The sequence below is a fragment of the Fukomys damarensis genome, unplaced genomic scaffold (genome assembly GCF_012274545.1).
Source record: "Fukomys damarensis isolate Sample0158 unplaced genomic scaffold, DMR_v1.0_HiC HiC_scaffold_12, whole genome shotgun sequence".
Classification (NCBI taxonomy): domain Eukaryota; kingdom Metazoa; phylum Chordata; class Mammalia; order Rodentia; family Bathyergidae; genus Fukomys; species Fukomys damarensis.
In genome coordinates this window covers 4,476,760-4,501,928 of record NW_022900924.1, presented here as the reverse complement: position 1 = coordinate 4,501,928, position 25,169 = coordinate 4,476,760, and the positions used below count along the sequence as shown (strand labels likewise).

The 25,169-nt window shown below is 43.5% G+C and overlaps 1 protein-coding gene and 1 pseudogene across 1 annotated transcript in view; one reads left to right on the top strand and one right to left on the bottom strand.

The window, feature by feature from the left end:
- LOC109117402 (oxysterol-binding protein 2-like) overlaps positions 1-25,169 on the bottom strand; it is a 66,336-nt gene that overhangs the window by 28,002 nt on the left and 13,165 nt on the right. Inside the window, exon 3 of the mRNA XM_019204456.1 lies at positions 1,316-1,524. Within this exon, the coding sequence (XP_019060001.1) occupies positions 1,316-1,524 (209 nt within the window). The remainder of the gene's footprint in view (positions 1-1,315; positions 1,525-25,169) is intronic.
- LOC104848259 lies at positions 7,870-10,382 on the top strand (annotated as a pseudogene).

Below are 25,169 nucleotides of genomic sequence, written 5' to 3'. Positions count from 1 at the left end.
TAAGAAATGGAAGGAAGTGGAAAGGAGGTGAAGGGAAAGTAAAAAGAACTAAAATATGTATGTGAATCAACTCCCCATAATGAATGTGATCACTATAGAGTTGGAGATACACCAGTACCTCAGAGTAAGAGGGCTGAGAACCATGTGTGGCTGGGAACCGGTGACAAAGACAGACTTTACTTATAGGTTTTTGGAGCTGCTGGTTTATAAAGCACATAAAACACTTTTAAATTAATCTAGTAATGTAAAAAAATAATCTTTCTGAGAACATATGAGTTGGTATTCCACCCCAGCACAATTTTCAGTGTTCACAAAGGGGACACCGAGAACAAGCCTGGCCCAACACACAGACACAGGATCCTGCACACCCACCCCAGACTGCTACTTCTTGGCCAGAGCTACTGTAGCAACTGAAGCATCAGCTGAAATCCCAGCAATCACACTTGTGCAAAGGCACACACAACCCTTCATGGCAATGCCAGAGAGAACCTTGGTAAATAATCTAAAAAACTACAAAATGTTAGGAAAATGTGGAATGACTCTGCTCTTGCAACTGAAATCTGCTTTGTTTAGTTCAAAATTAAGACACCAGGGGGCATTAACCATAGAATGGGACATCTGGCCTCATCCTAAGACAACAGGACACATCAAGACCCCAGCTCTGAAGTTCTGTAGACCACATGATTTTAAAAGTATCAAGATGAAAAGAACAATTGTTAACTTTGGTTTCCTGACCCTGAACACCCTCTTCCTCCAGGCTAGGATAGGTAGCTAGGCAATCTTAAAGGTAAACTCCCTAACTACAAAGAATTGCTACATCTGGGTTAAAGTTAGCTGTCTTGTGACCATGATTTGTATATCAATAATGTAAACTGAGGAAATGAAGTGTAACCACCTGAATGAGATCATGACCGTAAATTCCTATAAAAGAAAAAGCTGTAGCCCAGTATGGGGTAGATCACTGGCACTGCTTTAGCGCGATCAGCCTTTTGTCAACAAAATAAACCTTTTATTATTTTACTCCACTTGGCATCTCTGTGCGTGTCATTTACCAATTCCTTCCGCAAAAGCAACACTTTCATCCCGGGACTGCCAGCCACCCCTGATCACCTTGGCAGAGCAGCTGAGCATTTCACTGCTGAGAATGCCAGGAGCTACGTGAGAAGGCTACATATATGCACCTTGTCCTTCTGGGTTGGTCCAGACTACTCTGAGTCTCCTGATCACCATTTCAGTGTAAATACTTTTAATTTCCACTCCTTCACACCCATGACACCACTTGTACATACCCACTGTAGTATGAAGTGCTCACTACCTGAATGGGTGTTCATCATGCGGACAGCCTTGGCCTTGGCCAGCTCCAGGGCAGTGATCCACTGCTGCCGGTCCACCTCTGAGCTGCCCTTGAGGTGATAGTTCCTTGCCCCACTGATCAACAAAATACCACAAGAGTCTTCCATGCCAATCTGCACAGTGGCCAGGTTGATGGTTCCACGGCAGGTGTGGGCCATTTCACCCTGATTTCTGTTGGATACAAGAGAAAGTATGAGGTTAAGATCTTCACACTCAAGAAATTCTCAAGGCAAATTCTCAGAATTTCAGATCTGAGAGCTGATCAGTCATGGGTTGGTTCAGGACTCTGGGACCACATGTGCCTGCCAAAGGGATAGTGGTAGAAGGACAAAGATCTGTATTAGAGTCATGCACAGGCATGCATGCATCAATCCGACCACTGCAGACACCATAAAGTGAAGAGTGACTGCCCAGGGTCCCAAAAGGCAGAACAGGCCTTAGACATCATGCCTGACTCCACTAAGTCTCAGAACCACAGAGTTGGAATAGGATGGGATCCTGCCACTAAAACTGAGGTTGGATGCCCAGAGCCCAAGGAAGTAGACTTAGATGCGCCTCCTTCTTGAAACAATCTGAGAACAGCATTGTCCCTGACAATGTCTGTTACATCATGAGATTCACAGAACAAAGATGTCGCTATTCTCTGGGCCCACAATGGATAAATAGAAAGCAATGGCTGGGCTACCATAATGCTACCCTGTGACAAGGGACCAAACCCTCTGCTAGCTACAGGATTATGAAGCTAATGGTAGTAAGGTAAGAGGAAGTGGAGGTAACTAAAGCGAATGTCATTTACAACTATGACTAATACCTAAACACTGAGGTCTAACTATCATGATTGGATCTACTTATTTCCTTTAACACTCAAAAGGAAATAAAGACGCCCTAACCCCAATACCAACTCTCTTTCCACAGAGGATGCAGGGAAAAGAAGAACAATGGGTCAGCAGCTAGTACTGCCAGTGGCAGGAGCTCATTTGGCAATTTTCTACTTAAAAGCTTGCTGATTTTCTCTGGCTGCTCATCCCCTATCAATTCCCTTGATTCTTTTACCAGTTCTGAAGTCAAATGACTTGATTCTCAATAAGACATTCATCTTGTATTTAAACAGTAGCTTCCTGTTTTGATTCCCTCTGCTTTGGTCACATTCCCTAGAGAAGATAATGTGTAGCTAAAGAACAGTCCAGCTCCTCAGTGCTAACAGCTTTTGATGGAAAGAAACTCATTCCAATTGACAAAACTGGCCATGCAGGGCATGCCTGTGGGAAAACTGGTGTTTTAGATTTAAGGACATTATAGGCTAGAGAATGTATAGCAGTTAAATAGTCCAGTGATTAACCGGAGGGTCATGGGCCACATTCCAGGCAAGAAGAACAGCAGAGGCAAAGACCACAAAGCAAAGAGGAGTTTGCAGCTTTTGAAGAACAGAAAAGGTTCTGAGACTGGAGTACTGAGAACAAGGGAGTAGACAAGACAGAAACAAAGCTGAAAATCAGGCAGGGGCCAAATGCAGTATCTGACAGGCTATATTAAAAATTTAGGCTCTAGGGCTGGGGATTTAGCTCAGTGGTTCCAGCTCCTGCCTTGCAAGTGCAAGGACCCAAATTCAAACCCTGGTACAAAAAAAAAAAAAATAGGCTCTTACACTAAAACTAGAACAGTAAGCCTTCTGGCCTTGTATATGTTTTTGTTTTACTTTGTTTTGGGGACAGGGTCTCCCTATGTAGTTCAGACTGGACTGACTTGAACTCACAGAGATCCTCCTGCTTCTGCCTTCTGAGTGCCAGGATTACAGGCATGCACCACCATGCCTAGATATGGGCCTAATATTAGAAAAGCAGGTATAGTCAAGATTTCCACGTTTCTGTGGGAACACAGGGAATAACAGTGCCTCACACTTGGTGGGAAATGGAAACCAGGGTACTGTGTGAAATCAGGGGGAGGCTAGACGTTATCCAATGGACACTATTAGATTACAACCCTCCAACTAGAAAAATAACCAGGAGTCCATACTGAAACAAGTAAACAAGCAGAGGAATAAATGGTGAAGGGACAGAGATTCCTTAATAATAGTGGATGGAATTTAGGATATAGGAAATCACTAACCATATGTAGAACTCAATGTAGACTACAAAACGGGAGAAAAAGACTGACAAAACTAGTAAAATCTGAATAGTCCGGAAGTTTTTTTTTGAGACAGGGTCTCACTATGTAGTTGAGACTGACCTGGAACTCACTATGTAGCCCAGGCTGGTCTCGAACTCACAGCAATCCTCCCGTCTCAGCCTCCCGAGAGCTGGGATTACAGGCGAGCACCACCATGCCTGGCCTAGTTCGGAGTTTAGTTGTTAGTATCATCATACAACGTTAATTTCCCGGGTTTTAAATTTTTTTTAAATTTGTTACTACATGTTTGCAGTTCCTGCAATTTACAGTCATCTTGGGGAGTGGTTACATGTGCAGAGCACAGCTTCCTTTTAGATCCTTTTCTCCTCCCTCCCTCCTCCTCCTCCTCCAATCCCCCATCCCATTTTCTATTCTTGTCCATATTATTAATCTTAGCTCATCTTACGGTATATAATTACAGTAATTGAGGCTATTCGGTTACTGTACATGGCAGATATTTATTCTACTTATTTCCCTACCCCTCTTCCTCACCCCTCATGCTTTTCCCCCTGGGACCATTTCCCTATAGCAAGAGATTCACCTCCTTGTCCTCTTCTACTCATCCTTATTATTCTCTTTGTTTGTACTTTGCCTCTTTCAAATGAGAGATACAACACAGTATTTAAGCTTGTGTGTCTGGTTTATTCCACTCAACATTACATATTCTAGGTGCATTCATTTTCCCTGCAAAGATCTCAAATCTGTCATTCTTTATAGCAGAGCAGTATTCTGTTATATATAAATACCACACTTTCTAGAGCCGGGCGTGGTGGTGCACACCTGTAATCCTAGCACTCGGGAGGCTGACACAGGAGGATCACTGTGAGTTTGAGACCAGCCTGCGCTACCTAGTGAGTTCCAGGTCAGTCTCAACTACACAGTGAGATCCTGTCTCAAAAAAATAAAACAAAACAAAATGAGCTTGCAGAAACCAAATTACCAAGCCAAGATCTTCAAATGCTCACTCCTCCACAAAGCAAAATTTTCAGTCATCTGTACAAGAGTATGGCTTTTGCCTTTGTGTTTTCTTTGTATCATCTGTTAGCCACACAATGCAAGTTTACTATCTGAGCCAATTTTGCAATGGAGAAAGGCCAGCTAGAGAGACCAAATGACTTATCCAAGCTCAAGGTGGATGAAAGAATGAGGATGCAAGGGCACTGAGAGCTTGGAAAATAATTTTGGCTTTCTTTGGTCGGATCCCGCCAGAAATGTCTTGCAAGGCTGTAGTGAAACCAGGTCAGAAGGCAGGGAGAGTTACTCTGTGCTTCTCTGAGCCAGCTGGAAAGGGTGGTTCCTAGGATTCTATCGCTGACAACCAAGGGATACACAGGGGGTCTAGAGCAAACACCTTCAGGAAATGGCCTCTGTGGCGGTGGGCCTGAGGGCACGAGTGTGCTGCGCAGTCACCAAACAGGCCTGACAGCAGAAGCTATCAGAGCAGGTCTGGTGTCTGGTGTCACTGCTCAGCCAAGCAGGCCTGCCACAAACACGGATGAGGCAGGCTGAGAGAAAATGAGAGCTAAGGAGTCAGCCCCGTGTGCTGGCCAGGTGCCTCTGCTGGCTTCCGTGCATCCCGGGACCTTACGAATGCCACCAGTGGACACAGACCAGGCAACAGCACAGAGGTTGAAAAGGCCTGAGGTTTACTGCTCTGGATACCCAGCCACCAGGGTGCATTAGTGGAGATGTTCTAATCTGGAGCTAGATACAAAAAAAAAAAAAAAAAAAAAAAAAAAAAAAAAAAAAACTCAGAAAAAGATAAGCTACCAACTCAAGGGCATATTCACAATATTTCCAACAAACAACTTGTATCTAGAAAATATAAAGGACTCCTAAAATCAGTATGAGGCAAACAACTCATTGTAAGAAATAGAATTATTTTGTACTGTGATGAGAACAAAGTGAACTCCGTCTTCCACAGATATTTAAGTGTACAACACATCATTATCTATAGACAAAATGTTATGCAGCAAACGTCTAGAACTTACTTACCAGTATAAGTAAAATCTTATACTGATAGATTAGCAGCTCCCCCGAGTTCCTGGCAGCCAAAATTCTATTCTTTATTTCTATGAGTTAGGCTATTTTAGAAACCTCTTATAAGCAGAATCATGCAGTATTTGTCCTTCTGTGACTGGCTTATTACACTTAGCATAATATCCTCCAGATTCATCCATGCTGTCACAAATGGCAGAATTTTCTTCTTTTTAAAGGCCAATTCTATTGTAATATATATTTCAAATCCATTCATCTATTAATGGACATTCAGGTTGTTTCTGTGTTTTGCTTTTGCAGATAATGTTCAGCACAGGAATGCTAGTATCTTTCTGAGATGCTAACTTCAGTTCTTTTGGATAAATACCCAAAACTGGAATCACTGGATGATATATTCGTAGGAACTACAAATAAGAGGCAAAATCAAACGTGAAGGTAAAAGTGAAGTCAGTGGTTACCTTAGAGGAGAGTAATTACTGAAATGGGGGCAAGGGATGTAGCTCAGCGGCTTTGCGCCTGCCTGGCAAGCGGGAGGTCCTGAGTTTGATCCCTGGTACAAAAAAAAACAAAAACTGAAAGAGGACAGGAGGACTGGGGAGAGGGGGCTGAGGAGCATGTTGTATTTTTTTCACTGGGGTAGTAGTCATTCAGGGTATTTACTTCGCAAACATTTACCTTGCAAAGCATTTACTTGGCAAGCTGTGAATACCCTATGCATATTATACATTTCTATATGCATATGATATTTCATTAAAAGGGTTCTGTTTTTGTTTTGAGGCAGGGTCTTGATCTGTAGTCCAGGCTGACCTTGAGCTCACTATGCAGTCCATGCTAGCCTGGAACTTGCAGCAATCTTCCTGCCTCAGCCTCCCAAGTGTTGGGATTACAGGCGTGTGCCACCATGCCCAGCTTAAAACTTTATGTTAACAGAACAGAAAAAGACAGCATACTGCAGTGATGGTGGCAGCAATGAGTTGCCTCCCAGAGGCACCACCTGAGTGATATCCAACAATCAGTGCTCAGAAGGCAGTGTCTTCTCCAGGACGGTTCTGTGATATGAATCAGTCCAGATCCTGTTCTCTCCTCTCCTCTGAAATCTCTGCTTGACTTTCCAGGGATTCTGTCAGCTACCCAAGATCTTACATTAATGAGGTCTCTTCTCAACTTTTTTAAAAAAGGGACCAGACTAAGCTGGGGACACAGTTCCACGTGAAGGCCCTGGTTCAATCCCCAGTACTGAGGGGGAACAAAGTGATAGGTGGGAATATTCCTTCCTGTTCCAGATGCAGAAGCTGGAATCGAGAGGAGGGCAGGTTGTTAGAAGGCCCATGAGAGCTGAGCTTCTAGATCAGACCAATCTACTCAACATCAGCAGCGCCTCTTACCTACTGGGCTTCCAGACTCATCCCCTGGGTTTCATGTATGCTCTTAAAAACTGTCAAAGCTGGTCAGATGGTGCCATTCAGAAAACACCCTACAGCATCAATGCCACACACGCACACGAACACGCACACACACACACACACACACACACACTGCCCATCGAACCAGAAGCTTCTGCTGTGCCATGGGATGAGATGATCTCTGTGAGACCTGACACCATTTCATTTTGAGTTTGGCCTCATTCATTTCCATTAAAGCTTCCCCTGAGAAATGCTGCTACAAGGACATTTCTGATGTAATATTAAATGAAAATAAAAAGAAGCCCAGCAGCTATTTCCCTGTTACCGAAATTCTCATTTTTGTGAAATTTTTACCTAACAGGGAACAACAGACAGTAATCATAAAGCAAAGCAGCTTCGGTCTGTACAATTCTTCCCTTCCTATGTCACAAAGACGACGCTGTCTTCACAGGGGCCCACAAAGTGGCAAAAAAGACGCTGATTTGGTTAGCACATATTTATCAGCGTCTTCCATACGGCAGCCACTGGAATCAGCCCCATTTTGTAGCCAAGAAAGGGAAAGAGGCCAGGAAAAGATAAGTCACCGGCCGCCCCAGTATAGAGAACTGCTCTATATCAAAGCCCAATCTAGAATCGGTTTGTTTGCTAGCAGCACAGAGCTCTTGCATGGAGAATACCGGTTGGTCATTCAGAAGCACTGTTTCGGTTTACCTGGTCATTGTTTGTGTCTATGACTTATAAGTAAGAACCTAAATTCTGTGGCCTACCTCGTTCCTGCCCAGCTCACAGCTGACATGTGGCCGGAGCTTCAAAATGTGCTGAGGGAATAAACACGTGTTACACGAGCAGCAGAACAGCCGCACGGAGGTCACCCAGCCCCGTTCACAGCACAGTGACATCAGCCTAGAGCCCCACCCAAAGGCCACCACGCTCTCGTGTTGAAGGAGCGATGCCAAGGTGATGATTCACCCCGGCATCACTCACTGGAAGTCCACGAGATCCCGTTTTGGGGTCCCACTGAAATGTCAGGAAGCTATGTACAACCCACAAACATCTAAGACAGTTCCTGAGAACATTTCCTAAGTAGGAAAAGCCTGTTACAAGACATTAGGCAAACGTGTCAGATCTCAGATTTAGACTCAAATGTACTGTCAAGCAGAAAACGAATGTGCGCAATACTTTTTCTATCAGTGTAACAACAAAAGCAGACCACGGCATCTCTCCGCCTTATGAGAGTTCTGCACTGTGACGTTGATGGGGCTGAAGTCTCACCCTGGACCTCACCAAAAAGAATTCCAAGTCCTCTCCCTCACAGCTCCTCAGTCTCTCTCAAATCCGCCCCCTTGTTCCAGCCGCCCTGCTCATCCTTGCAGTGGCCACGGTCATCTCTGGCCTAGAAAACATCTAGACGCTTCACCCGTGCCCACCCGTTCCTTGCCAGACAATTCCTACACTGCGTTTTTCTTAAAATTGCATTCTAAGCTGTCAAACCCTGCTTAAACACCCTGCCACTGCTTCATCTCTATCTTTAGGGCAAAGTCCCTGCTTCCTAAATGAGCTTTCCCAGTTCTTCCCGAGCTGGCTCCTGTCTGTCTGCTGCTTTCAAGCTTGCAGTCTTCCAGTTTCATGGCTCAGACTTTTCTCTGCACGTGCTGTTCCCTCAGCTCTCCTCCCTCACCGCCCATTTCGTTACCTCATCCTGCAGGCCAGCTTCCCAAGAAACTTTCCTTACGTCCCCTCTGAAGCTCCCGCCACCTCTGGCCTGCCTCTCTCGCTGCTTGTATCACATGCTGTTGTAACGGCCACTTTGTACGTCTGACTCGGGGTCCACGGCCGTCTAACTCAAGGCTGTACCTGTAGACACTAGCTCAGTATCAGCCACCTCGTGTATGCTCAACAAATATGTGTTAAGTGGATCAACTCAACTTTCCAGCTAAATCCCAGCCCTAAATATCTTTAATTTGATAACAAAAACCACAGCTGTCAAAGAGACCTATTTCAATGTGAGTTGGTTTTTTTTAATCAAGACGGTCTTAAAAATACATTTTGGTTAAGCATATGCAAAATATCGAGCAAGGAGTGTTATCACTAACATCAACCCACTTCTAAAATAGGCAACAGCTACATAATGAATATAATTAAGTGTTCCTGTCTCTACTAAGCTGTGGAGTTTCAAAAACTGCTCATCCTAAGATGGGCATCATACCAGTAATTCCAACACTTGGGAGGCTGAGGCAGGAGGCTCGCTGCTGGTTTGAGGCCAGCCTAGGGCCACACAGTGAGTTCAAGGCCAGCCTGGAATATATAGTGAGACCCCCGTCTCAAAAGCACAAGCGCTCATTCTAAATCCTCCACTACTGCTATAACAAGTTTAATGACTCTCATCAAAGATATAGGTCTCAGTGAAGAAATGGGAGACATAAAAAAGAAACAAATGAAAATTTCACAACCGGAAAACATAATAACCAAACTTTTTTTAAATGATGGGTTCAACTGCAGAAGGGACAGAGGCAAAACAAAAGTCAACCGGAAGATAGAACAATAAAAATCACCCAATCTGGAAAACAGAAAGGAAACAGATTGGGGGAAAATAATGAACAAAACTTCAGGGTTTGTGGGGCTACAACAAAAGATCTAATGCTTATGTCATCAGCGTCCCGGCAGGAGAAAGAAAGATGGGGCAGTTTTCCTTTCGGGGGCGCACAGTGGCAAGACGGCGGTGCAGATTTCCAGGAGGAGGAAGTCTGCCGCGGATGGCATCTTCAAAGCTGAACTGAAGGAGCTTCGTCCTCAGGAGCTGGCGGCTCTGGAGCGCAAGTCCGAGTCACGCCAACCAGGGCAGAAATCATTATCTTAGCAACCAGGACACAGAACGCTCTCGGTGAGAAGGGCCGAAGGATCCGAGAATGGACTGCTGCAGTTCAGAAGAGGCTCGGCTTCTCCGAAGGCGGTGTCAAGCTTTATGATGAAAAAGTGGTGATGAGAGGTCTGCGTGCCGTCGCCCAGGCACACTCTGTGTTACGAACTCCCAGGAGGGCCTGCTGTGCCCAGGGCCTGCTACGGTGAGCTGCGGTTCCTCATAGAGCGCGCAGCTGAAGGCTGTGAGGCTGCGGTGTCTGGGAAACTGAGGACAGAGGGCTGACTGAGCCCATGAGGCTTGTGGATGGCCTGATGATCCACACTGGGGACCTTGCTAACTACGACAGTGACCCTGCCATGAACCATGTGCTGCTCAGACAGGGTGTGCCGGGTGCCAAAGTAAAGATCGCGCTGCCCTGGGGTCCGAGTGGTAAGACTGACCCCGAGAAGCCTCTGCCCGACCATGTGAGCACTGTGGAACCCAAAGATGAGATCCTGCCCACCACTCCTATCTCAGAACAGAAGGGTGGGAAGCCAGAGCCCCCTGCCACGCCCCAGTCGGTCCGTACAGCACGACAGGGCATCTTTGGCAGCAGTATCTGAAAATGGAGGCTGCTGCACAAAGACATTTAATAAATCTTGTACAAAGACAAAAAAAAAAAAAAAAAAGATGGGGCAGGAAAACTACTGGAGATGGAATCCGAGGCTGGCAAGTGATCTACCACTGAGTTCTTACACCCCAGCTTCATGAGAAAGCATTTGAAGGAATGAATAACTCTGTAAACTTATCAAATTTAACAAAAGATATAAATCCACAGATTCAAGATGTTAATCAAATCCAAACGGGAAAAGCCCCAAAGCAGTGACATAGGAACAATACTGCCCCTAAGAGAAAGACAAATGAAATAACAGAGGATTTAATCAGAAACCAGGGAGGCCAGAAAGGAGGGACTCGAGACCCCTTTCATGCGCCCAGAAGAAAGAACTGTAGACCACAATCCTACACTCAGTGAGTATGGCCTTTGGGAAGGAAGGCAGAGTGAAAAGACCGTCAGATGGAAGGAAACTAAGAGAGTCTATCACCAGCAAATCTACCCTGGGAGAACAGCGGAAGTTCTCTAAAAAGAAAAGAGGTGAAAAAGAAGGAGGAGAACATTGGAAAGGAGGAAGTATAAGGAAAACTGTGGGCTAAGATAACAGACTTTCTTTCTCTGGAGGTCTCTATATCGTGTTTAACGGTTGGAGCAAAAATTAAATCACTCTCGCCGGGCATAGTGGCGCACGCCTGTAATCACAGCACTCAGGAGGCTGAGGCAGGAGGATCGCTGTGAGTTTAAAACCAACCTGGGCTACACAGTGAGTTCCAGGGCAGTCTGAACTACATAGTGAGACCCTGTCTCAAAAAACAAAAGACAAAAAAATTAAATTAAATCGCTCTCTGCTATGGTTCTACTGTTTCACTATGTACACAGATTTCTGCCAGAGATCCTGCCATTTCCATTATTAACTAAGCCACTAGGCAACCAAATGATTAATGAGGGGGAGATTCTATTTATAGAATTGCTCACACGAGTAACTGTGAAATGAATAACTGAATATTTTTATCTTCCAACCCATAATGAACCAGTGGGTCTAGAAAATCCCCAAAGACAGTTGCTGGTGAGAAAGGAACAGAAGTGGAGGATGGATCAGGCAGTATGCGCTGCCTACGGCATTTATCATAAACCATTTCCAATGTAACTGAACCTGACTCTGATCAAAGTCTTCGTTACCAGTTAACAGTAAATAAAGGAAACAGGAGAGTATGAGAAACAACATGGGAGGACACTCCAGAAAATACAGAGAAACTGCGTATGACCTGGTTTCTTCAACACATAAATTACAAGTGCAAAGCAGAGGGAAGGAAAACCTACAGATCAGGTGATTAGGGAGCTCCTCCCCTTCCCCCCGCCCGAGTCGTGCTAAGGCACTGGGGATTCAGACAGCACAGTCAGCAGCACCAGAGCAGCCAGGCCCTGAAGAAGGAAGATTTGGTCAATGTGAGCAGGGAGACAGTTACATACAGGGGCTGAGCAAATAGGCAAATATATTAGAGATAACGAAAGCCAGTGTGAAAAACTATATAATAGTACACAAGATCCTAATGAGATAATTAACAATGTGAAATAGGAAGAAAAGGGCTAAAGGTGTAGGGAAAGTGGGAAGGGTAGGGGAAAGGGAATAAGGGAAAAGAAAAAAATATGAGAAAATGAAAAAATGGAAATAAAGTGCTTATAAATGGGGAAGGGAGGAGGGGGTGAAGGAAGGGCAGGGACAAGGGGAAAAAATGAGAACTAAGACCTGTCATGTAAAGGTACAAGATCCCAGTAATGAATGTAACTGTACTGTGTACCTAGAATGTACCAATGAACTCAATAAAAAGAAAAAAAAAGATAACGAAAGCCAGATCTCTCTCTCTCTCTCTTTTTGGAACTGGGAATTGAACTCAAGTCCTTGCTTTTTTTGTTGTTTTAGAGGCACTGGCGAATGGACCCAGGGCCTTCTCAAAAAGTACACCTCCAGCTCTTTCTGTTTTTTATTCTGAGAGAGGGCCTGGCTAAGTTGCTACATTTCCCAGGCTAGGTCCCACTTTTGATCCTCCCGGCTCAGTCTCCCAGAGTGCTGAGAGCACAGGCATGCTCCACCACGCCCAGCCAATGGGCATTCATTTTGATGCTCCAACTGTCCCAGCTTTGGCTAGGGAAATCCTTCTAAACTGGTTCTGGTGTGTTTCTGAAATTCCTCATCAGTCACTTTTGAAAACTTGCTTCCCGTTTAGCTCAACAAAATGCTCCTGGCTCATCTTGTATTGAAATCTGCCATTTCTCAAACGAGCCCTGATAAAAATGGATATCCAGAAGCCAAGATCTAGATTGTAAATAGGCTCATTGTTATTGGAACATCATTGTTTCTAGGCTGTGTTGGTGGTTAGAGATTGTTTATTCTATCCTTCCCTCTCCCATATTTTCAATTTTCATTCCTAACAATAAGAGACCTTTGGCCAGGGATTTAGCTCAGTGTGGCACCACTGCCTGTCTGGCAAGCACAAGGTCCTGAGTTCGATCCCCAGTGCAAAAAAAAAAAAGAGAGAGAGAATTAAAAAATACACACTGAAGGTCTGGTGGTTTAGCTCAGTGGTTCCACTGCGTGCCTTGTAAGCGCAAGGACCTGAGTTTGATCTCTGGTACCAACACACACACACACAGACACACACACACACACACACACTGAAGTGTCAAGAGATGATACATACCACTGTATTATCTATCTTACTTTTAAATACATTTTTAAAATATTATGTACAAATTAATATATAAAGAGAACAGGCAAAAGTAGTATATTTTAGAAAGTAGTATATTAGCAATTAGAGGCTCTGAGTATAGGGTACATAAGCATTCTTTGTGCTATTCTTATAACTTTCCTCTAAGTTTGATATTGTTTCCAACTTAAAAGTTTATTTTGTAAATCTGCAGAGAAATATAAATGACTTGCAGTGTATGGGTCTTATTTAGAAACTTTTAAAAAGTGATAAATCAATGTGGAAATCCTTTTTGTGGTACAGGGGATTAAACCCAGGGCCTTTGTACTGAACTACATCACCAGCCCTTTTTGTTCTTTGAGACAAGTTCTTATTAAATTTTTCAGGCTTCACCAAACCATTGATCCTCCTGCCTCCGTGCTGGGATTACAGGTGTACCACCATATCCAGCTTCGAATAGACAGATACTAATGTATTTATTAGAGAGAGTTAAAGAGGTCTGCAATGTGCTTCAAATTAAGTGAAGGGGTGAGGAGGTCAATGATTGTACCTGAGCTGAGACTTTTGTATATTTTTCAAGTCTATAATTATACACAGTGGTGCACACCTGTAATCCCAGCACTCAGGGGGCTGAGGCAGGAGGATTTGCTGTGAGTTCAAGGCCAACGTGGCTCACATAGTGTGTCCGAGGCCAGCCTGAACTGCATGAGGAGACCTTGTCTCGAAAAAATAAACAAACTCCCTAAGTAACACACTTTAAATCTTTCGTGTGTGGCCGTGACAAACGGCAGTGCTGAACAACTTTGGTGACAAAAGGAGGTCTCCTGAGTGCCAGGGAGCCAAGCCCGGGAATGGGGCTGCACGCTAAGTATCTAATGATGAGAAAGAAGGGATGACAGGATCCCTAGGGCACACTGCAGGATCTATTTTAAGCACACTCGTGAGCCTGTAAATCTAGATTCTCCTTCAGAGAACTATTCAGGATACCGAGGCAGATTTTTTTGACAGATTTTTTTTTCAATCATCATAAAATCTCTATAGTTGCAGCCACAATTTACAGGATATTCCTACAACCTAGCATTAGTGACTGACCTATGGCATGCATGCTGCAGCTGTGTGTTATCCCTGAGAGTGCTAAACCTGACCTAGATCCCCAGCACTGACCTAGATTCTCTCTTCCACATGTGGCCTCTAGCTTAAAAGTGTAACAGCCAGAAAACAGACCGAAGAAAATACTACAGTAAGCAAAGAAAATTCAAAGTAAGAAATCAAAGTTGCCAAACTAAGCAAAAGACTAAAATGCCACGAATCAAGAGATGAATTAGGGAAATGCTCAACTCCAAACTAAACATACCGAGGTCAATTTCAAAGTTAAATGTTCAGATTGCAATATGATTTTACAGGTCTCATGGAGATACACAGAATTTATTCAGGAACTGACTTCTTTCCTTCATGGGCCCCGATACTATAGGCACTGGCATCAATACGAAATGAAATAATCTTAGGTAAAAACGGCTTCTACCACACTTCAGCAGAAGCCAAAAGGACAGCTAAACTGTCAAAATATGACAGCAACCTGCAAAACCAAAGCGACCCCACCCCGTAACTGCAGACTCCCAAATGTCAAACAACTCTAACAATTACTAGGCACGTTCATTCTTGATTCAGATAACACCTCATTTAGTGAGGGCCTGTGATGGACCCACCCAGCCATTGGGGTTAAAATACTAACAGGGTCTAGGCCTCCATGGGCGGCCACTCTCCTAGGCCCCTGTGACACCCAACAACAGTATGTGAGGACCCGTTAGCAGAGAGAGCCTCTCCGTGATAAGATTTCTGAGCTACAAGAGAGCAGTCCACAGTCAGGCTGCTCCCCTCTGAGGACTCAACTATGTGTCCTGCATTCCCTGGCAAACCAGCAGCGCTGCCCTGAATGGCGACTGTGAAGCGGGAGTAAGGCAGTTAGACAGGAGGTGCTCTCACGAGGCAGGGCTCCGTTACTAGCAGGTCCTTCCATTTAGCAGCCAGGTGCTTCTTCCCGGCTTTTTCAAACAGCCGAATGGAGCTGTTCACAGGTGGGGACAGTAAGGGTCGCACAGATTTGAAGCCTCCTCCCACCTTGAGCAGGGTATGCCTGTGTGACAGAAGACGCTGCAGAAGTCGTGTGTGACTCCCAGGGGAGGGCCTCGGTGGTTCCTGTCTGGCTCTGTCTTAAATTGCTCTCCTTTGGGAAAGCTGGAGGCCATGCGGTGAGGACACTGGATTAGCCCATGACAGTTAACCTTGACTGTTGACTTGAGAACACCCAGGACATGAGTAAAACATGATTCTGGGTGTGCTTGTGAGGGTGTTTCCAGACATGACTGAGTGGGGAGGCCTGCGCTTACGGGAGTCAGCACCACCCAAATGAGTATGGACCAAGATGGAAGCCGCACATGCTCTTGCTCTGCCTCCTGGCCAGCGGGAGGTGAGTGTTTTTCCTCCACCAAGCTCTTCCGCCACGAAGCTCCTGCCCCACCGCACGCCTCAAGTAATGGAGCCAGCCACGGACTGAAACATCTGAAACCAAGAGCCAAAGTAAAACTTTCCTCCTTTAAATTGGTTTTCTCAGGTACTTTGCCACAGTGATGAAACACACAGCCCTTTGGAGAAATCTACAGGATGAGGAGCTGAGACCTGCCAGTTGTCAACTCCACTCTGGCAGGCACGTCAGTGAGCACCCTAGGAAATGGAACCTTCAACCCTAGTCAAGCCTTCGGTGACTGGAGCCCTCACAACAGATTCTGAAACAGAAGCACCTGCCTTACCACCCACTTGTGATTCCTGATCCACAGAAACTGTAAGATGAGGCTCATTATTGTTCTTGGCTTCTAAATTTGGAGGTGATTTGTCACGCAGCCATAGACAATCCAGAGAGACCCTAAGGTAACCTCTCTGAAGAAGAAGAATCCAGTCGTGTAAAAGGGATCAGGCCAGCTACATGGAACAGAGCAATGTTTCAATAAAGCCAGACATTGCTAAGAAAACATTTCAGCTCAAAAGAGGAATTTTCCAACATTCAGTTTTCTAAGGAACCACCTACCTGTATGTCCTAGAGAGAGAGGTTTGCTCTGACACCTGAAAGGCATTGCCAAAAAGGTGTTGTTAAGAGTCTGAAGTGCTACAGAAAGTTAATGAACAGAGAGATGGTTGGCTTGGTGATTTTTTTTTAAATCTAATCTAATTGGGGGGCAGGGGTTGAGGCAGGGTCTCACTATGTAGTTGAGACTGATCTGGAACTCACTATGTAGCCCAGGCTGGACTCTCGAACTCACAGCGATCCTCCTGCCTCAGCCTCCCGGGTGCTGGGATTACAGGCATGCGCCACCATGCCCGGTTAAATCTAATCTGATTTTATCTAATTTGCAGTGCTGGGGATTGAATGCAGGGACACTACACTACTGAGCTATATCCTCAGCCTTTTTAAATTTTGAGACGGGATCTCATCACTAAATTGCCTGGACTAGCCTTGAACATGGGATCCTCCTGCCTCAGCCTCCTGAGTCACTGGGATTACAGGTGTGCACCTCAGCACCCAACCTGGCTTCGTGACTTTTACTGTCCAGTTCCTGGCTGGGTTCTTTTCCTGTATAGAGACTCCTTTGCCATGGCACCATGCCATTTATCCAAGGACCTGAAAAATCTCATCAGCCTTCCAGGCACCACTGACATGTCTGTGCAGTGTATGGTGAGATAACAAATTTTTGAACTCTGGATTTATCATGTGCTAGACTTGCTAGGAAGAAACAGACTAAACATGAGCTGCTGGTCCTGCCTTTAAGCAGCTGCACATGTGCCAAAGTACACATTCCCATGAAGTACAAACTAGAGGTGAAAGGGAGGAAGGTGGCAAACTGCACCCTGAAGCTAGGGAAAATGTCTAGAAGGTTGCAGGGCAGGTATAAGGCACTCATGTAGCTATGGGCACAGAGGTTCGGAATGCCGTGATGCTGGTTCTAGAAAGCAAAGTCTCAAAAAGTCAGCAGACAAAATAAGTTCAAATAAGGAGAGCTGCAGGACTCAGAAGAAAATTGTTTCTGGGTTTTGCTTTCAGCCAAATAATTTCATTTTCTAAAAACTGAGAGTTAAATGAAGATGTAGGCCATAGCATCCACCTTGGCTTGGTGAGTTTTGCCAACTTGGTGACCTACGCCTTGATTCTGCCGATGGAATACGGACCTAGCCTGGTGATTTTCTTGTCACAACATGTGCACTACTCTGCAAAAGGTTGGTAACCCATTCAGTCTGCCTCTAAGTCTCCCAAGACTAGAAAGAAGAACGCACCGTTATCCCTGTTCTCATGCTGTTCTGGGGGACTTATCACTGGCCCAAACCCATTAGTAACGGCGGGGGAAAGGGAGGTGAGCGCCTGGATGCTGCCACTGTTAAGTCCAAAGTACTTCCAAAGTCCTGTGGCCCCAGAGGCAGGAAAGCTAGTGAATGCCTGTGGCCCACAAAAAGCATCCCACATTTCTTCACCACCAGGTCATCCACCAGCTTCCAGCCTCCTGGATTCAAATCTCTGAGCCATCAAGCCAAGACATTTCCTCAGTCCCTTGAAGCGACGAGCCTATCAGCAAGGACAGACCATCTCTAACATCTGTTCTCCCTTCTTTCAACTTCTTTCCCATCAAATTCTCAGAAAACAAGGAACCCCAGAGACCATCTAACCCATTTCCTTTGTTTTACTGATGAAAGGGCTCTAGGGTGTGGCCCCTGGAAAGGACAGTAGTGGCTGTGACAGAAGCATTTTCTCCGGATCCCTAACGCCCCTTCTGATTTACAGTCGCATATCCATACTTTTCATCACTGCACACTCCAGGATCGGCCCCTGGAGTAAGGACTGGATACCTCCGTTCCAAACGACATGGAACCTATGCCTTGATTCTGCCAGTGAGACACAGGCCGACACGAGGGTCCATACTCGGGGTGCACAGGAGTGCTGTGGGCCCCAGCTGCCCTCCCGCTGTTCTGTCTTCGCACTGTGAGGCCATACCTCGTTCGCCTGCGTTTTACTTTCTCTTTTTTCTTTACTTCTTTCTTTCTTTTTTCTGTTTGTAGCCTGGGGATTGAACCCACAGACTCTGCACTGAGATACACCCAAAGCCCTTTTACATTTTGAGCCAGGGTCTTATTAAGTCACTAAGCTGCCTAGGCTAGGCTGCAACTTGCACACCTCTTGCCTCAGCTTCTCTGAGTGCTGGGATTGCAGGCATGTGCCACTGTGCCCAGTGTGGTCCACACTTCGGAGGCAGCGGAATATCCCAGGTGCTGCTGCCAGAAGCCAGCCTGCCCTCAATATGCAGACAAGCAGGGCCAGGGATTTAGCTCAGTGGTTCTGCTGCCTGCCTCGCAAGCACAATGTATTTTGAACGAAGTTCTATGTGCTTCTGAGAAGAGTCTGTAGTCTGTTATTGTTGGGTGGAACACTCTATAGACTTCCTTTAAGTTCATTTGTTCAAAGGTTTTATTGAACTCAATGATTTCTTTATTGACTTTTTGTCTAATTGATCTATTTGTGATAGTGGGGTATTAAGGTCCATCCACTATCATTGTGCTTTTTATCTGGTCTTCTATGTCCAGTAGTACTTGTTTTATGAAGTTTAGTGCACCGTGGTCAGTACATATATGTTAATAATTATTATTGCTTCCTGTTGGATTGTTCTCTTACCCAAATGTAGTGACCTTCTTTGCCTCTTTAATCAGTTCTGGCTTGAAGCTTATTTTTTCTAAATATAAGATAGTTACACCTGCTTTTTCTTTTCTCTGGTTCCTGCTGCATGGAATATTGTTTTCCATCCTTTGATTTTTTGTTTTTTTAAGTCTGTGAGTTTCTTTTTTGTTAAATGTATTTCCAGTATACAGCAAACAGTTGGAATTCATTTCTTGATCCATTCTGCTGGTCTATGTCTTTTTTTTTTTTTAAGTTTATTGGTAACTTTTAGGTATATAGTACAATTACATTCATCGTTGGGATCTTGTACCTTCTTCACATGATGTATCTTGGTTCTTATTTTTTCCTCATCCCTTCACCCCCTCCACCCTTCCCTATTTACAAAGACCTTGTTACCATTTTTTCCTTTTCTCATATTTTTTCTTTTGCCTTATTTCCTTTCCCCTACCCTTTCTACTTCCCCTACTCCTTTAGACCTTTTCTTCCTAATTCACATTATCAATTATACAATTTGAACCTTATTTACACTTTTAGTTTTTCACACCAGAGAAACTATTCGGTATTTACATGTGCCCTATTTATTTCACTTAAGACTATGGCCTCAATATACATCCATTTAGCTATAAATGACTCTAGTTTCTCATTATTTATGGCTGAATAGTATTCCATTTTATTTTTTTAAAAACCCACATCTTCTTTATCCAATCTCTAGTTGATGGGCAATTGGGCTGTTTCCAAGTTTTAGCTATTACAAACTGTGCCACTATAAACATGGGTGTGCATATATCCCTGTGTTATGATTCTCTTAATTCTTTTGGAAAGATACCCAGCAGAGGGATAATTGGGTCAAATGGAACCTCTAATCCTAGTTTTCTGAGGTATCTCCATATTGATTTCCACAGTGGTTGCACCAGTATGCACTCCCATCTACAATGGAGAAGGGTTCCTTTCTCCCCACAAGCCCGCCAGCATTTGTTATTGGTTGATTTCTTGATAGCAGCCATCTTTCTGGGGTAGGATGGAATTTCTGTGTTGTTTTCATCTGCATCTCTCAAATGACCAATGATGTTGAACATTTTTTCAAATATTTGCTGCTTTTACTTGTTTGTCTAAGAAACGTCTGTTCATTTCAGATGCCCATTTTTTAATCTGGTCTTTATATTTGGGGGGGGTCTGATTTTTTTTTTTTTTTGAGATCTTTATATATTCTAGATAGTAGACCTTTGTCTGAGGAACACCTGGTCAAACTTTTTTCCCGCATGTAGGTTGTCTCTTAGCTCTGCTGGTGGTTTGTCTTGTGGTGCAAAAGCTTTTTAATAAGAGATCCCACTTGTTCTTTGTGCTAGTTCCCGTGCTACTAAGGATTTGTTCATAAAATCTTTTCCTATGCCAATATCTTTGAGAGTTCTACCTAATCTATCTTCCAGCAAATTTAGTGTTTGTTTTAATATTTAGATCTTTAATCCACTTCTATTTTAATTTAGTGCATGGTGAAAGATGGCAGTCTAGTTTTAATCTTTGGCAGGCTAAAATCCAGTTTTTTCCAATACAATTTATTGAAGAGGCTATCTTTCCTCCACTGAGGATGATTGGGTCCTTTGTCAAAGATGAGGTAGCTGAGTAAGTCTGGAGTTGATTCTGCATCTTCTAATCTATTCCACTGATCCTCAGGTCTGTTTCTCTGCCAGTACCATGCTGTTTTACCACAGATGCTTTGTAGAGTAGTTCAAGTTGGAGATTGTGATACCCCCTGTCATGTCTCTGTTGCCTAGAATGGCTTTTGCTATTCCATGTCTTTTTTGGTTCCAAATGAATCGTAATCTCTCCAGTTCTGTGAAATATACTGTTTGGATTTCAATCGGGATTGTGTTGAATCTGTATAGCAATTTTGGAAATATGGCCATTTTCACTATGTTGGTTCTTCCTACCCAAGAGCAAGGGATGTCTTTCCATTTTCTCATATCCTCTTCAATCTCTTTTTTCAGAGTGCTGTAGTTTTCAGTGTTGAGGTCTTGTGCTTCCTGTATTAGATTGATTCTTAGATGTTTCATTTTTTTTTGGATGCTATTATGAAAAGAACTGTTACCTGAATTTCTCTCTCAAGTATGTTATTTGTGTACAAAAAGGCTATTGATTTTTGAGTGTTGACCTTGTATCCAGCTACTCTGCTGAAAGCATCAATTAAATCTAGTAGTCTTTTGGCAGAGTTTTTTGGGTCTTCTATGTAGAGTATCATATCAATAATGCAAATAATGACAGTTTAACTTCAACCCTAAGTATCTTGTTCTTCTGTTGGGTTTCTGTGATCTTGATTATTACATGTCTAGGTGTAGATATTTTTTTTTTAATCATGGCTAGTTGGAGTCCTATATGACTCACTTATCTGTATGTCAAATTCTTTTGCTCTGAGAAGTTTTCTGTCATTAATTCTGTGAACAGTTTTTTTGTGTGCCATTTATACTTTCTTCTGCTTTTGCGTGGACTATCAGTCTTATATTATTCTTCTTTGTGTCATCTAGGAGCTACTGGATTGATTTCTCCTGGTCCCTTACTATTTTTAAGAGATCTCTCTTTTCATGGTTACTGATTACCATTCTGTCTTCTGTATCTGATATTCTATCTTCAGATTGTCTCAGTGTGTTGTGTATACTTTTAATAGAGTTTTTATTCTCCTGGTTATCGGTTTGAATCTGTTTCATGGATTCCATTTCTTTCCTATGTTGTATATTCATGGCTTCTAACTGGTTCTGAATGCATCTATTTTTTAAATCTGTTTCTGTTCTAGAGTCTCTAATCATGTCTTTCATTCTACTCATCCTCTCCATAGTTCTTTGGGAAATTATTTCTGTTTTTCTGGAGCCTCGTCCATCTGTTTTGTTACTTCCTTGCCATCAGCTCAGGGTGTCCAGGTAGTTGACTGTTACCTCAAGTTGATTTTCCACCTTGTTTCCCCCAGAATTTGCCTTTGGTGAGCTGGAAATCTGTGTTTGTACCTTGCTTAAATGTCTTCTCATTTCTATTTTCATTATTGGTATTGTCCTTGGTTTAATTCCTGTGTTAGTACTTTGATCTTCCAGTTACAGCAGGTTTTTAGGTGTTGAGTCTCTAATGACTCTGAGACACTCATTTTCATAATACCAGGAAGGACAACTGATTAGATCAATCACAACATTCTAGCCCAAGTGATACAATCAGCTACACAACAGCATCAAGCACAATTTAGAAAATTACAATCTGTGGTAGTTATTAATCTATCGCCTTTAACATTGTGAATTAAATCAAAGTCGAGAACCAGCTCCAAATAAATTTATAGTGAATAAACTCTTCAATATAACAACTCTACCCTTCAGGATGGAGGCTGAGAAGGAGTTGGGGAGAGAGGGATATATAGGTAGAAGGACAGGGGAAGGTTATAACTGAGGCTAGAGGATATAGGAAGATTACATAAACTAGGAAACTGTTGAAGACAAGAAGAAAAGACAGCCAGGCGTGGTGGCGCACACCTGTAATCCCAGCACTTGGGAGGCTGAGGCAGGAGGATCGCTGTGAGTTTGAGACCAGCCTGGGCTACACCGTGAGTTCCAGGGCAGTCTCAACTACATAGTGAGATCCAGTCTCAAAATACAAAAACAAAAACAAAAAAGAGGAAAAGACAGAATGAAAGAACAAAGACAAGAATAGAACAACCTAACGGCAACAGAGAATCTAGAAACTGTTCTGACTCTGCTGTGAAACTAATGACAATTGAGAGAAGGAAAGAGAGGAGAAAAGAAAAAGAAAAAAGAAATCCAAATTAGGGCAGGAACAGGAACAAAAAGGGAGATGAAGAACAACATGAGAGAGAGAGTGAATGAGTCAGTGCAAGAAAAGAGAAAAAAGGAAGAATTTGAAGAGTAGAAAAAATTAAAAATTAAAGGAAAAGAAAAAAAATTTAATAAAAAATAAAAATGAAGGGCCTGCTTCAGGCTATGTCTCTGGGTCCCATTAGACAATGTGGGTGGCAGTGTATAGACCCAAGTCCGTTAGTCTCAGCAAGCCATCAGCAGACCCCTGAGATTAAGGCTGCTTTCTGGCTACAAGACCCAAGATGAACTTCCTGACCTCCCACAGGGTTGAACTCTAAAAGTCTCTACTGCAGGTTCTAGCTGCCCTTCCCCTAAGGATAGTCCAGGTTCTGATGGGAGGAAGTGATCCATCCAACCTACCAACCATGGTGTGCCTTTACTGCAGATTCTCTTCACTTTTCCTGTGGGCTTCAATTTTCATCAAAGAGGCCCTCTTTCTGTTGTTCACTTCTGCTCTATCTTCTGGAGCTCAGGACAATGGCCTTTATGACCCCCTGTGCCTCTGCAGTGTGGATCCAGGTACAGGCACAACCAGGAGGCTACAGGGTAGGGGAGTGGGGGTGGGGGCGGCACCTGGAGTGGTGCTTTGAAAGGGGCACCTGCGTGGTTCCACTCTTCACCCGTTCATGCTGCTCAGAGGCCCGGGGCAGTGGGGCTGGGAGAGCAGCCTAACTCCACACAACTTCACATGTTCTCATGGTCCTCACTGCTTGGTCTATATCTTTTCATAGGGTAACTGAGATTAGTCACATTGAGAATTATTACTGATACTATCTTTTCCTTCTACTTAATTGCTCACCTATCCGGTGCATTCATTCTATTCGATCTTCTGGCATTGTTAGTGTCACTGTCTCTCTGTGATATCCCTGAGAACTTTCTGGAGTGTTAGTTTGGTGGCCATGAATTTCTGTAGGTGCTCTTTATCGTGAAAATATCTTATTTCTGCATCAAAAAAAAATTTTTTTTTAACCAGGGATCAAACTCAGGACCTTGCGCTTGTGAGGCAGGCAGGAGAACCACTGAGCTAAATCCCTGGCCCTCTCCATCAAATTTGAAAGGTAGTTTTACAGTACATATCAGCATGTTTTGGAAATTATTTTTTTTTTTAGGGCCTGAAGTACTCACTCCAAGCTCTTCCTGCCTTTAAGTTTTGTGTTGAGAAAACCACTGTAATTCTAACGGGTTTACCTTTATAAGTGACTTGTTGCTTTTCTCTATCTCCCTTTAATATTCTTGCCTTGTGATGAATTTCTGGGATTTTTCAATATGATATGTCATGGAGAGGTTCTTTTCTGATTGTGAATATTTTGGGGGTCCTATATGCCTCAAATATTTGTATGTTAAATTCTTTCCTCTAATTTCAAAAGTTCTCTGCTATTATTTCAGTAAATAGGTTTTTTAATGCCATTTGTGCTGTCTTCTGATTTGTCATTAATTTCAATTAGTCTTCTTTGCATCATCTAGGAGCTGTTGGATCTATTTTTCACGTTTTCTTGTTCTTTTTAAGGTATCGCTCATTAACTGGACATCAATAGCACTGTCTTCTACTTTTGAAATTCTGTCCTCATGCTGATCACTTCTTCTGATCAAACTTTTGATAGAATTTTTAATGTCCTGAATTTGTATTTGAAGCCTTTTTAGGGACTCTAATTCTTTTCTATGTTGGTCATTCATGTTTTATATCATTTTGTTTGGCTCGCTAGCCTTTTATTAGAATCATCTGTAGACTCACTGATTATTTTATTTGGCCTGTTATCTGTTTACTTTTATCTTCTGTGAGCTTTCCAAATGCCTTATCGATCTGTTTTGCTATCTCCCCTGATATTTTAAATAATTCAGGTGCTACATTTTGATTTCCTCTCCATGGGTCCCCCATGGGTTAGCTTTGGGAGAGTTGGGAGTTTGGGGAGGCATTTTGTTGGCTTGTCTTTTCACTTTGTTCTTTGGTTTTGGTGTGTGTTTTGTGTGTGTGTGTGTGTGTGTGTGTGTGTGTGTGTGTGTGTGTGTTGAGGCTTACAGGCTGATGGTGATAGAAAGCTTTGTTTTTAGTATGGAGACCTCTTTAGTTAATGTCTGCTTTTCATGGTGGCCTCAGGGCGTGGCCAACTATTGGCCTTTGCCTCTGTCTCAGTACCCAACAACTTCCATTTACTTGGGATGGGAGGTTGCAGCATATTTGGCCCAGTACCCAGTTCTCCAGGAATGAGCCAAAGTATTGTTAATGACCCGAAGGCAATCCAGATCTTGGCATTCCAAGAAAACCACTTAATAGCAATGGCTATGTCACCTTGGCTATAATAATAATATCTACGTCAATTATAGTGTCAAATACAAATTCAGTAGTCAACTGCTAGGATGACAAAAAGAGAAGCCACCAGCACATTATGAGTTCCTGATAGAATACATCACCACCTGATCAAGTCTCTACATCCGTCTTTCAAATTAAAGAGTTAGGGCCGGGGATTTAGCTCAGCAGTTCCGCCGCCTGCCTCACAAGTACAAGGACGCGAGTTTGATCCCCGGCACAAAAAAAA